Source organism: Rhinolophus hipposideros (genome assembly GCF_964194185.1).
Source record: "Rhinolophus hipposideros genome assembly, chromosome: 19".
Taxonomy (NCBI): Eukaryota; Metazoa; Chordata; class Mammalia; order Chiroptera; family Rhinolophidae; genus Rhinolophus; species Rhinolophus hipposideros.
The window spans coordinates 44226667-44243051 of record NC_138065.1 but is presented as its reverse complement, the minus strand read 5'-3'; the positions used below and the strand labels follow the sequence as shown (position 1 = coordinate 44243051).

The 16385-nt window shown below is 38.7% G+C and overlaps 1 protein-coding gene across 5 annotated transcripts in view; it reads left to right on the top strand.

Moving 5' to 3' along the window:
• TDRD5 (tudor domain containing 5) overlaps nucleotides 1–16385 on the top strand; it is a 67553-nt gene that overhangs the window by 38650 nt on the left and 12518 nt on the right. For 3 of the 5 annotated variants that reach the window (XM_081025869.1, XM_081025867.1, XM_081025868.1), the window contains one exon: nucleotides 162–1921. The exons of the other annotated variants lie outside the window; for them this stretch is intronic. In XM_081025869.1, coding sequence (XP_080881995.1) covers nucleotides 162–409 — 248 coding nt within the window. In that variant the 3' untranslated portion in view covers nucleotides 410–1921. Of the gene's footprint in view, nucleotides 1–161; nucleotides 1922–16385 lie in introns of those variants that run through there. 5 annotated transcript variants of the gene reach the window in all.

Below are 16385 nucleotides of genomic sequence, written 5' to 3'. Positions count from 1 at the left end.
GATTGGTTTCCAAGCTGCATCCTCTCTGATTTGCTCTTGGTAATTGTCACCGCCTAACAGAAGATGATTGCAACACATGTTAGTAAAGCTCTAGAATAGGAGAGACAAGGCAGTGAGTGTGAGAACCCCTTGAAAAGACCTGTGCTTTCTTTCTTTTTCAGTGGAAAGCTCTCCAAAGAGCCTAAAGAATGAAGATTTTTCTAGTAGCCATGCTATTACAGTGTTCAAAGATAAGAGTCATGGAGCCATGGACCAGCTCTCTTTGATTTTGTCTCCTGAGCACCAGATTTCTCAGAAATTCTACATTCCTCGAAGTACAGCCACTGCTGCCTTAGGAGCTGCTGCCCGGTTAGCCACATCCAGGAGCTTCCTGCACTGGTACCCCAGTGTGAAACGGATGGAAGCGTGAGGGAGGAAGGGAGGAGAGAATAAACCCACTGCTTAGGGCCTGGTGATTTCCCAGGCCAACACAAGGAGGAGGTATTGAGACAAAACAGTATTTTGGTAGCTGAAACCTTTGTCTTTCTGTATGACTGTATGGTACCTTTATTGTGCTAACAGTCTACTTTGTTGTGTAAGTATTGGCATTTATTGTTAATTTTTAATTTTTATTTATGTTTCTTATTCTATGTAGTTCACTTGTTTAATATAGTAGTTTAATGGAGTTTTTATTTTTGTTTTTTATGTTTCTATACATGGTTTTCTTGAATATATCATGACTGATAAATGAAAACTGAAAAACTAATGTTTTGTGATCCATATTTAGTAAGACAAAAAAATCATCTCATATCCCTGTCTCCAGAAAAAGCATGTCTGAATTTTAAGACTGCTTTTGCTATCCGTTTTAAATCTTCTGTATCAGAGAGAGAATTCAGGGCTTCGATCCTTACCGTCATTATTTCTTTGAAATAGTAGGATCTGTAAGAAAATCCACACCCGAAGCTTTGGTAATACAAATATATTTACATTTAAAAAAATTAAGCTGTTTTTCAGTATAGCCAATTCCTTGGAGACTAGTAACAAAATTATACAGACTGATTGTTGAAACTTAGCTGAGCCATCTCTATGGTCATTACAGTTTGCAGGGACCTTAACGTGGCAGTTCTTCAACGGTAGTATTGTTTAAGCATTTTATATAACATGATGTTCTCTGAAGTCCAGTTGTGTGAAATACTGCATGACATTCTGTTAAACTCGTAGCATAAACCATCAAGAGAAAAGAAGAGAACAAAAGGTGAAATTAAAGAATGTGAGTGATATTAATTTGAGGTAAAATACCAGACTTCTCCCCAAAATTAAAAAAATCCAATGCAGAAGTGTGTCTTAGAAGTAGATTCAGAGAAAGAGGTGTGAATTACAGGCTAGCTGCAGGTAACTAGGTTCTCACCTTTCTAGGCCGTCTTCTAAGACCTCCTGTTTTGGCTTCCAATGGCAGAGCTAGCCTCTCCTTCCTTTCTCTCTTTCTACAATAAGGAATCTCTCCTCTTTCCTTCTCAACTACTTAATCAGCAAAATGCACACTGAGGAAGGGAGTGAGATGAGAGTAAATATAAAAGTACATTTAAATTTAGAGTCTTACTGGCTGAAACTTTTTTCTTAGAAGTAAGTAATCGTAAAACAAAGTTAAACCCAGAGTCTCTAAATGCTGAAAGTTTTTGGTTTAAAATCCTTAGAGAAAACATGTGTAATGAAATAAAATTTAAAAATCTAGATTCACCATTAATTCCAGTACATCTAGAATAATGATGGTATACCAACTGACCAAAAAAAAAATGGTAATCTAGAAACATTACTGATAGTTGACCCAACAGAAAGAACAAGTTCCCATTTGGATTTTTATGATTTTATGTCAGGTATTTTTATTGGGGAAGACTGTTGAAGAGTTATGTGGAGGGGCAATAAACAGTTAAATAGTACTTGCGATACTCACCTGTGATGTGGACTGGAAATCATGCATGTTTAGGTAATTACGCATAATTTGTTTCTAAAGAAGAAAATTCACTTGGAATGATGCTTTTCAGAATTCTTCCTTTAAAGAAGAAACCAAGTTTGAGTAATATACTTCACTTCTCCAGCTGGGCAGTCATTGGGTTTGGGACAAGGTGAATCAGGTAGAAGCAATATTTACATATTGAGTAGGTCAGACTGTAACCCTCTCTGTCATAGTACCCAGCTACCAGGAGGAACTTGGCCAATGCTGGGTAACCTGACAGCGACTGATTTTACACTTTGGCAATTAGATGGGGAGATTTTTGTGAAGGCTCTTTCAGAATCCTGTCCATTTGCAAATGGCCAGATAGAGAATCATTTAGACAGAGCCATCTCACACTGATAAGTGTCAACACACTTAGAAATAAGTCCATTTAGTAATTAATAGTTAATATCCTATTTGAGTTAGCAGAATATAGAATGGACCGTGAAGAGGCTTGTGTATTTTGACCACGTGGCTTTGACTAGGACAACCAATCTGTCCATTTGTTCACCTACCTTTTAGATGGGCTTTGTTTGGTAGTTAAGTAAAATAGTCCAAAGCCTCAAACAATTTAGTAGTTCATTTGAAAATGAGTAAATAGGTTTCTGTATATGGGCAGGAACAGCAATAAGAAGTGTTCAAGACACGTTAGATGCTCTGTGGTTTAGGGTTAAATTAATTGTTTTTGATTGTTAAAAGATGGATTGACATCTGTACTTGAAACAGCCCCCGTTCCCACGCACTTGGTGCTAAGGATCTATTAGAAGTGTTGACTGGGAGATGGGAGCCTGAGGTGTGTGAGAGGGAATGGGGGTGAGAACGCACAGGAAAACCCTGGTTATAGACTCTGTAGGGACGGAAGAGGGAGTGGCTTTATGTATAGGCCCTCAGGTGTTAAGTCCAGTGGCTTGTAGCTGATACCGCTCTTCCATCTAAAAACACACCATGAGGATGAGGAGCCATTACAACTGTAGTCAGCCATGCCTCTTCCCCCTAACTCACGCATTTGAGATGCCAGTTGTCTGTTTCAAGCGTGGGTATAACTAGAGGCTTCTGCCTTCCGTCAGACTATGTTTAACTTAAAGACTTAGAATTACAGAAATTTGATCTAGAAGGGACCTTAGATGAGGAAATTTGAAGCCTAGAAAGACTGACTTGCCTACAGTCACACAGCTTACATTCCCTTATCTGCTGACTCCTAGCCCTGTGCCATTTCCACAGGAAAATACTGCAACTCTCTCGTGTAGTTTAAATGATTTGATGTCAGAAGACATAGTTTGGTAAATATGTCCAAAAGACTGGTGGTTCCGGTAGCTGAGCAAACCCCTGGTTTGGGAGAGGAGAGGGATAGATTTACTAAGATCTCATATTCTTGAACATGGATAATAGCTTAGATAACAGTGGTCCAACTCTACCAAAAATATCTGAAAGAGAGGCATTATGAGGGGTGAGAAACCAACCTCTTACAGAGCAGTCTTTCTGAAGGGTCCTGTTCATTTTTATACGGTGTAGCAGGCTTTTCTAACAAACTTTTAATGTCTTCTCTGACTTAAATTCTTCTTATTTATATATCCAGTGCCACGACAGCATTATTCATAATTTTGCAGGAGCCATCCCTAAGACTTATTTACAAGATTTCATTTCCTAAAGCCCATTCAGATCTTGACGTTTTCCAACATGCCAACCAAGGCATGTATCAACTAAACCTGTGTTTTCTTTGAACTTAGCCCTATTCCTAACAGTGTAGGTGTCTTTTGTCTCGGTCACCAGTCAGGCTGGTAGGTTTTGGTGTCATTGGCCTATTGTAATCAGAATCAGAAACTTTGCTGTTTATGTAGACAAATTATTTTAATTTCTTAGTCAAAGACTGCTGTGATACTTAGAATCATAATTCCCTTGTGTTCCACTTTTCACATAACGTTTGATCTACCCCAAAATTGAGTAGAGAATTTATTCACAGCTAAATTTTCTTGATTATAAGCACAGTTTTCAAGAAATGTTTTTAGCTTTTTCTGTTTGGTATAAACTTGGTATTTCTTTTAAAATTATTTAAAATGTTTTTTAATTTATGGAAAAAGGGTTATAAGAAACAGTGTTTACTTGATTATTACTTCTTCATGTGCAATTTAGATATTTTGATGAGGAAACCAAATTTATGAATCTCTGCTCTCTCAACTTTTTTGTAGAACTAATGGGAAGTTATTGGAATCAAGGAATTATGATTAGCCTCTTCTTTGGAGTGTGTAACAGCATTTTGTTTGATTTATTTAAATATTTATGAAGTTGGCATTTATTTTGTCAAAAATGTCTAGGTTTTTTTTATAATTAGTTTTTGTTGCGGTGATTCTACGGGAATGATAACTTCACTTGAATATGTGACCCAAAGAACTTAGTTGAGTAAAATACAAAATTTGTGTAGTTGTGAAAATAGAGATTTGATATTCTTCTTGACTAAATTATTCGTCTTCGTTTTTAGTCCACGACTTCTTTGTTCTTAAAGTACTTTGGCCTTTGTAAACCTTTGCCATATTGCAAATAAATACATTTATTCCACGAAATTGGAAATTCATTCACACTGAGCCATTTCTTAAGTACCTGAAAGCCACATTTCAAAGACTTGTTTACTTTTTGTTTATAGCAACATGTCAAACCATTTTAAAACCTCTCCCAGTTTCTTAAATTCTCTTGAGACCATTCCACACACTGAATACCAACCTAGTCCCATTTTGTGGCTGTAATTCAGCGCTCTGTAAGTAAGCAGTTATGCTTACCTGATTTCCTGATGCCACATTCAAAGCCTTTGCTGCAGTGGCTCTTCTGCCTGAAGCAGATTATTTCCACATGGATCACAAACTCCATTTAGGAGGTGTTTGCTACAAACTTGTCCTTAATCTGTCATTCCCTGGACCATAGGTAGAAAGCAAAGGCAGCTCAGTCCTTTCTTACTAGAAAAATAACTTCTCGATAAAACATCCTGTTACTGTAGTGTTGTTACCCAGGTTCTGATGGAAAATCTCTTCTTATACCATGTATGTGAAAATACCTGTCAGTTAAATAAGATTCTGTGTGCACCATTTAGGATATTATTAGGCAAAGTATATCCCCACAGGGTGTTCCATATTTCTTTTGCATGATACTTTCCTCTTATTGGATGATACCTGTTTTCCCCTTGGCTTAGCAGGATGAAACTTGAGCAAACATACATGATACAGGCCAGAGCTAATGGTTTGTCCTTTGTTTAATGAATTTTAAAAGTCACAGCATGCTGTACTGATCAGGAGTAGGACAGTTAAGCAAGTTGAGAGTAAAGGAGTGGAACCCTTCATTATAATGAAGTGATAGCATTCTCTGTACATCGTATGTTCTAGGCAATGGAGCTACTGCTTATGATCAGGTAGACGATGTATTTCAACAACTTTTTCTGCAATTGATGGAAGTTTTGTATTTGCTAAACTTTTTAGATTTATAAACTGTGTGCAAGCTTGGCCTTGTATGTGACTCACCTGGAGGAGCTTTCACAACCGGGGACTACATCATCCTCCAGAGGTGCTGACCCCATTTGTCCCTTGTGTTTCAGTGAGCAGCCAGGGTGGGGAGCTACTGTGCAGGAAGGTGGTCCCAACAACAAGAACCCCCTCCACCCCGACACACAAACGTCCTGACCTTTCTCACCGTAGATTTTGAACTTTAGAATGGTAAGGAAGGGGTTAGAGCAGGGTGTCCAAACTTTTTTCAACGTTTTCACCAAGGGTCATATGTTTGTGCATACACAAACAGCCGGGCCACTCACTCGAGGTGAAGTACATATTGCCTCACCTGGTTTATTTAAGTAAAACTAAATATATTTTTGGAATTTGCTGCGGGCTAATTAACAATGGATTGCGGGCCGCAGTTGGCCCGTGGGTCGCAGTTTAGACACCCCTGGGTTAGAGGAACATGCTATCCTGTGACGGGAGAACTTTTTCAAACTACTCACGCTGCCCCCTCCTGCCCGCCGTTTCCTGGTTCTTTGCCTCATTCTGAGAGCGTCCCCTCCATCCCACTCGTACTTCCTTGCAACTCTGACACCATGCGTCCCTCTGACACACTGGAGCATTTTATCCCTCGAAACACTGGCATGGGAGTAAGAAGTTGAGAACTGTTGTGTTAGTCATTTTTATTTTAAATAAATGAAACAGGGTAGTGATAGACTCCTGCAACTGATTTTTTAATTTCATTTTCATTTAATTGTGGCATGAGCACTGAACGTGAGATCTGCCTTCTGAACACAATACAGTATTGTTAGCTATACGCTTAATGTTGCACAACAGATCTCAAAACTTACTCGTCCTGCATTAGTCAGCCTTTAACCCCACTGATTAGCGTCTCCTCATTTGCCCCAAACTCAATTTGATTAATATCTAAATCCCATGTTCATTCGTCTCCCATGGTGCCATTTTCCCACTAAATATTGTAAATATTGTAAAGATGTCATGTGGATGGTATATGCTTAAATCGTGGCTTTCCCCCACCCCCAATAATGACCAAATATTATGGCAACAGGGGGAGTGTTGAAATAACATGCCCAACAGCGGAGCCAGTGGTGACTTCTTTAACTGTTTATTGACTCAAACAGTAATCAGTTTATCTTGATTTGGCAGCATGCATTTGGAACTTTGGATATGAAACCTAACAAAATGGGCCTTCCTGCAGTCTTTGGAGCTCGAGGGGGCCCTAGGGTCACAAAGGGCATCAGGCGAGGTTTGGTTGGTCACACTGCCCAGGTTTTCCTTGAAGGCTAGAGAGCTGAGCTTCCAGGAGCAGGGGCTGAAACATCAGAGTAAGAGTGAAAGTGGTGTGTGAAAACCTTGTGAGAATTTTAACTTGGGGATTATGAACCCAGGATTTCTCTACCTGCCTTACTGCCTAAAGTACATTTGGTGGAGGGAATATTTCACCAAAGCTGGATTTCTTTTTCTTTTAACTCTGTAGCGATTAGATTTTGCTTCTTCCTCACTGCTAGGTGGCGATCTAGGACAAGAGTTCAGGGGCCAAGCCTGGTGCTAAAAATCCTTTCCTTGCAACACTTTGCTGCGTAGCACTGTAGAGTTTCAGAGTTGGAAGTTCACTTCAACCTCTCTTTACTTGAAAAAACAAGTGACATAAGTGAACTCTTTGGGAGGTAAGGGTCTCAGAGTAATTCTCGTAGGATGATCTTAGCACAGTCCAAAGTTTCTCGTAATTTGACCCCACAGGAAGCTGCCACAGAGGTTTCCCTTTTTACAGAACTTAGACTTGAACACTGTGTGTCGGCCTTTATTACCTGAAGGTGGTGGGGAAACACCAACACTCCTCTAATAAGCATGTTCGGAAGCTACAACTACTTTTCTATCTTGCTCCACTGAAAAAGTTCTAAGGAAAAGAAAAAATAACCTTTCCATCTTTATTTTGGAATTTTCCAAGCAGATATATCTTTTACTTCCTTTATAAATTTCTGATTTAGAAAAAATGCAAAATTCTTACAATTTAAGCACATTTTGAGTCTTTAGAAGGATTTTCTTATCACAGGGTGTTAAATTTATGTGTGTGTGTGTGTGTGTGTGTATTTTCTGGGGGAAGGTCTTTGGCAACCTCAGATTCCCCAAAATGATTAAGAAAGCCTGCAGGAACGCTGCATCTGTGTTATAAGACTATACGCTCTCCAGGTTCTCTGGGGAGATGGAAAACAACTGTTAACCCTTGTGACTTCACTTTCAAGTGAAGACAGGCAACTTCTGTGGTTCAGGGAGTGGGTTTAGCTCATTACAAGATCTTGAGTCAGTTATAATAACCATCACTTGCATTGGGCTTCACACATGGCAAAGCAGCAGAGACAGCTGCTGTCAAAAGTTAATGAGTTCAGATCACGTTAACACCAGGATAGTAGCTAAGATGGGAAGTTATTTTATAAGTTCAGTGCACTATTCATTTCTGGGCAGCACTGCCTTTACAAAAGAGGTGGACCTGTATTTGCAAAATTGTTTGGATAATAAGAGCTTTATTGAGTTTAGATAATGTACCACAAGCAGCTTGTTCCAAGGGCTTTATGTAGATTATCTCTTTTAACCCTTACAACAGCACTAAGGGGTAGGTACTATTATTACGCCCATTTCACAGATAAGGAAATTGAGGCACAGATAGGTTAAGTATCTCCCCAACACTGTGACAAATTAATATTGTTATAATAGTGTTAATCATATCGATTTACTAAGTACTTACTATGTGCTGTACCCTTTACATATTTTATTTAATTCTTACAGCATCCCTATTACTAGTCCTTTTTTACAAGAGGAGACACTTGAGGCTGAGAAAATGAATTTACCCAAAGCCTCGTCTAGTAAGTGGCAGGAGCTAAATATGTCTGATTCCTCCAAAGGGTTGTCTGTATTGTCTCCCATTATGCTTCTTCTCTGCCCTCTTGAGCCCACTCCAATTCCACCCACACCATTCTACCAAAAGTGCTCCTGTTGAGGTCTCCAGTGACTGAATCCAATTGGCCTCAGTTCTCATCTCGTTAGACCTTTCAGTAGCATTCGTGTGATGTCCCTCCTTCAGGGACATCACATTCTCTAGAGTTCCCTCCTCCTTGTTGGTCTGTCTTTTGCATCTCCTTTTCTGGCTCCTTCTCTTTTTCCTGACGTCTGGAGGGCAGCAGTTATTATCTTGTCTATTCCTCCAGTCTCCTGGCTTTCATTGCCATCTACCTGCTGAAGATTCCCACATTTATATCTCCAGCCCAGGCCTCTCTCCTGAACTCCATACTCAAATGCCTACTTGACCTCTGCACGCCTATCCGAATGACATTTCACACTTAGCCGGTCCAAAATGGAATTCATGACCTTTGCCCCATCTGCACCCCAAACCACACCACCTGTAGAGTCATCTGTAACCCAGTTGATTGCAACGCCCTGCATGTCACTTCGCAGGCCCAAATCCTTGGAGTTGTCGGGACTTGTCTCTCTCCTACCTGACACTCAGCCAGGATATCCTATTGGCTATCCCTTCAAAATGTATCTGGAATCTGATCCCTTCTCATCACCTCTCTCCTGTCGCCTGGCATGACTCCTGGTGTTTAGCCTGGGTTTCTTCAACAACCTTGTCTGGTTTCCCTGCTCCCTGCATTGCTCCTTCACAGTGTTCTCCCCAAAGCAGCCGGAGAGAACCGTTCAAGCCGAGTCGCATGGAATCCCTCCTCTGCTCAAGACCCTCCAAAGGCTCCCAGTTTTACTCAGAGTCCATGTAATGGCCCTTAAGTGGTGTTGCTAGATAAAATGCAACATGCCCAGTTCAGTTTGGATTTCAGATAAACAGCAAGTCATTCTTTAGTATAAGTATGCCTCACGCAGTACCTGGGACACAGTTATACTTTAAAAACATTGTTTATCTGAAATTCACATTTATTAATAACTGGGAATCCATATTGTTGTTTGCTAAATCTGCCACACCTACCCACAAGGCCCTACACAGGGTATGCCCTTGTTATCTCTCTGACCTCAGCTCCCACAGTCTCCCCCTTTGCTCGCTCCACCTACCCACACTGACTTTGCTTTCCTTAAGCATAACCAGGTAGCTCCCACCTTTGGGCTTTGGCTCGGGTGTCCTCCCTCCAGGATACACATCTTCCCCCATGGGCCATTTTGAAAATTACTAGTCAACTTGATCTCCCTTACCCTTCCTCTACTTTTTTCCATAGCACCTAACTTCTAAGCTGTGCTGTAACTTTTCAGTGTTTTTCATCTGTCTCCAACAACCAGAATACCAACTCCACAAGGCAGGTCTTTTAGTCTGTTTTGTTCTTTACTATATCCTGACAGTCTAAAACAATAGCACATAGGTACCTGATAAAAATGTGTTGAATGAAGGACAGATTTCAAAAGCCTGTACTCCTTTCCATTGCACTCTGTCCCCTCCATTTCAACTTGTGACAGATATTTGAAGGAACTTAGAGTGTACAGTCCAGAGAGGAGATTATTGGCCAAGGTGAGAGTGCACTTATGTCCTTCTGTCCTGGGAGATTGTGCATGCCTCTCTGCCCGGGCAATTACCACGTCCCCATTCTCAGCTTTGCCCTCTAACAGAAAACCTATCTATTTTCTCTGTGCCAAGCCCTATACAAAATCCCAAGGATATGAGAATAAACAAGGTAATTCCTACCTAGAAAGACCTTATAGTGAGGTTCAGGTTCCTTCCTGCCTGTCTGATAAAATGAAAGGGAATTGGACCCAACTGGCCACATTTGCCCCTTTCCAAAGAAAACTATAGCTTCCAAGTCCCCTTTATATCTTATCATCTCCCCCGCCCCCTCCGGTTTTGTTCCTACTGTGGTAACCCCCAAGAGAAAAAGTGAATATTAAGCAGGAGCAGTGAGAAGAACATCTGCTGTAACCTCCCCGTGACCCCAAAGCAGTAGCTCAGCAGAGATAAATTAAAGCAAGCGCAGGAAGCCTGTTGGCGTCAGTCTCAAATGACGCCAACAGGAAGGTGGAGTGGGAGTGGGAGGATGTGTGAATGCAGACATGGGTGCCGAGAAGCAGGTTTGCTGCTGGAAATCATTTTCCCCTACAAGGTTCCAGAAGAAAAAAGAAAAAATCGGAATAATGTTTACTCAATAGCTTTGTATAGATTTTTGACCCCCCCTTATTTCTGCACTATTATGTCCCTGAATTACTGATGTGAGAAATTACCATCTTAATGTAATTTCTCTTAATGTAATAGAAAAATCAAAGGCGGTTTACAGAGGTATAGTTGTAATATGGCTAAGGGCAGAAACTAAAAGATGGAGAAAGAGGTATTTTGGGTGGCAGACGGTTTTTTCCTCCCTTTCCCCCTTCATTCTCGATGAACTAGATGAACCTTCAGCGTGTACTAGTCACTAAATGAGAGGGCTGTCATTTTCTAATTCAATGAGCATTTGTGATGGGCCTGTTTGACACAGGCTGTGTAACTTCCTGTTTCCATGGTATTAAATTTACTAAAACAGCTCATCCTTTACTAAAAGAAGACAGTCCCTGGTACAACTGTCCAGGCATAGAGGGGGTCAAAAGAAGTAGGCCTTGGGATCAACTAAATGCCAGTACAAGAACTCATCCGTCCTCCCTCCTTCCCTCCTTCTCTTCCCCTCTCTCTCCCCCTCCTTCCTTCCTTCCTTCCTTTCATAACCAGATGTCTCTGGATGCCTGAGATGACAGCCCAGGGTTCTAGAGGGAAATCCTAGACCTGGCAGATTTTGTAAGGCAGGATTGGCCCAGCAAAATTGGGAGTAAGCTATACTGATCCTCGGCATTGTCTGAGTTTCATTTCCAGCTCTTCTCTCTCTGACCTTTGTTCACTGTACCCCATGGCTGGCCACAAAGTTCCCCTCCCCTAGCACAACACATCCAGGCCCTTGGCTCAGTGGCACTGACCCTTGTTCCACATTTGAGAGTCAGGATTTAAGTACCCAGTTTAAACTTAACCCATTGTTCTTAGAAACTATTATTATCTTATAGTGAAATCTATTCCCCCAACTATGGTCAAAAAATGGTCCAAAAATCTTCCTTTAAAAAAATGCATTTTAAAAATGGGAGAGAATCTCTGCTCTCTGTGTACTTGCTTCAACAACTGGAAGATTTTCCAATCAGTCCTTTATCTGGGGCTTAATATGCTTTTCTTGGTAATAATGTCCTATGAGGAAGTATTATATTTTAAACTTATTTTAGCAAGGTGTATTTATCCTTTCCTATTACCTTGATGAAATGAGACTCTGGGATTAAGTAAGATTCACATTGTAAAATTTTAAAAAAAATAATTTTACTGGAAAAAAGTTATACTTTGAGTACCAAAGCAAAAGCACTGTTTTTGATTGGTTTGGTAGATCATGTTTCAAGGTTCACTTAGTATAATACCCTCAAGATTCATCCATGTTGTCGCACATGGCAATATTTCATTTCTTTATGGCTGAGTAGTTTTCCAAGGATGTGTGTGTGTGTGTGTGTGTGTGTGTGTGTGTGTGTGTGTGTGTGTGTATGTGTTATCCTTTATCCATTCATATATCCAGACAATTGGGCTATATTTTGGCTATTGTAAATAATGCTGCAATGAACATAAGGGTACATATATCTTTTTGAATTAGTGTTATATTCTTTGGGTATATACCCAGAAGACGAATTGCTGGATCATATGATAGCACTAGTCTTAATTTTTTGAGGAATCTCCATACTGTTTTCAATAGTGGCTGCACCAATTTACAATCCCATCAACAGTATTATGAGGGTTCCCTCTTCTCTACAGCGTCTCCAAATTTGTTATGTCTTATTTTTTTATAATAGCCATTCTAGCAAGTGTGAGGTGATTCTCGTTGTGGTTTTCATTTGCATTTCCCTAATAATTATTGATGTTGAACATCTTTTCATGTGCCTGTTGGCCATCTATATATCTTCCTTTGGAAAAATATCTATTCAGATCCACTGACAATTTTATAACTGGGTTGTTTGTTTTTTTGTTGTTGAGTTGTATGAGTTCTTGATATATTTTGGTTATTAGCCCCTTATCAGAAATACCATTTGCAAATACCTTCTCTCATTCATTTGCCTTTTTGTTTTGTTGATGGTTTCTTTTGCTATGCAAACACTTTTTTAGTTTGATGTAGTCCCATTTGTTTATTTTTGTTTTTCTTTCAAAGGCACAAAAACACCTCTAACACTTATGTGAAAGGACCCATTTTAACCTGAGGAATAGGCTCTAAGAGGAATATTTGAAGAAATAATGGTCAAACATATCTCAAATTGGAAACAAAACAAAAACCAATTAGACTCTCATAGAATAAGGTCAAATACATCCACACCTAGACACATCATAATCACACTATCCAAAGAAAAAGAATATTGAAAGCAACAAGAGAGAAGTAATTCATTGTATACAACGAGTCCTTAAAAAAAGTAACAGCTGATTTCTCATCAGAAACTATCAAGTCCAGAAGGCAGTGAGATGCCATATTCAAAGTACTGAAAGAAAAAGACTGTCAACCAAGGATTCTGTACCAGCAAAAATATCCTTCAATGAATGAGAAATTATGACATTTCAAAATAAATAAAAACCTAAGAGAATTTGTTATATCAGACTTCCTCTGTAAGAAATAATATCGTGAGTCCTTCAGGCTGAAATGAAAGGACATTAGATAGTAACTCAAATCCAAATGAAGAAATAAAGAGCACCAGTAATGGTAATTACACAGGTAAAGATATATGATGGTAAAATATGTTTTGTTTCTCATCAGAAACTATCAAGGCCAGAAGCAGTGAGATGACATATTCAAAGTGCTGAAAGAAAAAGACTGTCAACCAAGAATTTTATACCAGCAAAAATATCCTTCAGTGAATGAGAAATTAAGACAATCCAAAATAAATAAAAAACTAAGAGAATTTGTTATATCAGACTTCCTCTGAAAGAAATAATATAGTGAGTGTTTCATGCTGAAATGAAAGGACATTAGATAGTAACTCAAATCCAAATGAAGAAATAAAGAGCACCAGTATGGTAACTACATAGATAAATATATAAGATGGTAAAAATATATTTTTTGTTTATAACTGTTTTTCTTCTGATTTAAAAGACAGATGTATAAAGTAATAATTACAAATTTGTATTGATGAATATGTAATGTATCAAGATGTAATTTATATGAAAACAGAGACACAGGGGGGAATGGTGCTGTATAGGTGCAGTTTTTCTACACTGTTCATATTAGGTTTCTCTAGAGAAACAGAACCAATAGGATGTTTGTTTGTTTGTTTGTTATGAGGAATTGGTTTATCTGATTATGGAGTCTGACAGATCTCAAGGTCTGCAGGGTGCGTCAGCAAGGTGAAGACCCAGGAGAGCCAATGGTATAGTTCATGTCTGGAAGCTAGCAGGCTCAAAACCCAGGAAGAGCCAATGTTTCAGCTCAAGTATGAAAGTGAGAAAAACTTGATATCCCAGTTTGAAATCAGTCAGGCTGGAGGAGTTCTCTATTACCTGAGAGAGGGTCACTCATGTTGTTCTATTCAGGCCGTCAACTGATTGAATGAGGCCCACCAAATCTGGGAGGGCAATCTGCTTTACTCAGTCTACCCATTTAAATGTTAATTTCATCCTACGCCTTTAAAGAGACACCATAATAATGTTTGACCAAATATCGAGGCATCACATGGCCAAGTCAAGTTGATACATAAAATTAAACATCACATTATTGAAATTGAATTGAAAGGTGGTATTAATCTGAACTATATTGTGATAATTGAAGGTGTTAATTGTAATCCCTATGACAACCACTAAGACAATAACTCAAAAATATGTAAAGAAACCACATGAGCATCTCAATAGATATGCAGAAAAGCATTTGACAAAATCCAACACCCTTTCATTATGAAAAACATTCGACAAACTAGGAATAGAAGGGACTTCCTCAACTGATAAAGGGCCTTGATGAAAATCCCACTGCTAACATTGTACTTAGTGGTGAAAGACTGAAAGCTTTTCCCCAAAAGACCAGGAACAAGACAAGGATGTACATTTTGTTTCATTTCTATTCAGTATTATACTGCAGGTTCAAATGAGGACAGCCAGACAACTAGAACAAATAAAGACATTTCTCTTGGAAAAGAGAAAGAAAATCTGTATTTGTAGACAACATGATCTTGTATAAATGAAATATCCCCTCTCTCTCTCTCTCTCTCTCTCTCTCTCTCTCTCTCTCTCTCTCTCTCTCACACACACACACACACACACACACACACACACACAAGAAACCTATTAGAACTAAGAAACAGTTTAGTTTCAAGATATAAGCAAGGTTTCAAGATATAAGATACATAGGCAAAAATCAGTTGTATTCCTTTATTCTAGTGATGAACAATCTAAAAATGAAATTAAAACAATTCCATTTACAAAGATATTGAAAAGAATAAAACATTTAGGAGTAAATATAACAGAAGAAGTCCATGACCTGTATACTAAAAACTGCAAAATGCTGCTGAAAGAAATTAAAGAAGACCTAAATAAATGAAAAGACATTCTGTATTCATGTAGTGGAGGACTTAACTATACTAAGATATCAATACTCCTGAAATGATCAGTACAACCCTTATCAAAATCCAGCTGGCTTTTTGTAGAAATTGATAAGCTGCTCCTAAAGTTCATGTTAATTCCTAAGCCAAAACAACCCTGGGGGGTAAAAAAGAGAACAAAGTTAGAGGATTCACACTTTCAGGTTTCAAAACTTACTATAAAGCTACAGTAATCAAAATGGTGTGGTACTTGCGTAAGGATAGACATACAAATCAATGGGATAGAATTTGACAAGTAATAAACCCATACATTTTTAGTCAATTGATTTTTGACAAGAGTACCAAGATGGTTCATGGAGAAAGGACCATTTTTTCAACAAATGGTGCCAGGACAAATGGATAGCCACATGAAAAAGAATGAAATAGGACCCTTCCTTGCATCATATAAAAAAGTAACTGAAAATGGATCAAAGACCTAATTTAAGAGTTGTAACTAAAAAATCTTAAAAGAAAATAGGCATAAATCTTGGTGATCTTGGATTTAGTCATAATTTCGTGGCTATAACACCAAAAACAGGCAACAAAAGAAAAAGATAGATACATCAGATTTCATCAAAATTAATAATTTCTGTGCTTCAAAGGATGTGTCGGGAAAGTGAAAAGACAGCCCAATGAATGGGGGAGAATTTTTGCAAATAAGGTACTTGTATCTACAATACGAGTATGTAAAGAACTCTTGCAACTAAATAAAAAGACAAATTACCCAATTAAAATGGGCAGAGGATCTTAATAATGCACATTTCCCCAAAGGAGACAAACAAATGGCCAATAAACACATTAAAAGGAGCTGAACATCATTAGCAATCAGGAAAATGCAAAGCAAAATCACAGTGTAATACTTCACACTACCATGGCTATAATAAAAATGACAGATAATAACAAGTGTTGGTGAGGATGTGGAGAAATTGGAATGCTCATACATTTCTGGTAAGAATATAAAATGATGCAGCTACTTTGAAAATCAGTCAGGCTAAACACAAAATTACCATATGACCTAGCAATTCCATTCCTAGCTATTTCTCCAAGAGAAATGAAAAGTTATGTCCTTACAAAAACTTGGACATGAATGTTCACAGAAACATTATTCATAATGGCAAAAAAAAAAGTGGAAGCAATCCAAATGGATCATGACAACTGGTGAATGGATAAACAAAATGTGATCCGTCCATACAGTGGAATATTTTTCAGCCATAAAAGCAAATGAAGTATGATTCATGCTACGACATAGACGAACCTTCGAAAACATTATGGTAAGTGAAACAAGCCAGACACAAAAGGCCACATACTGTATGATTCCTTGTGTATGAAAT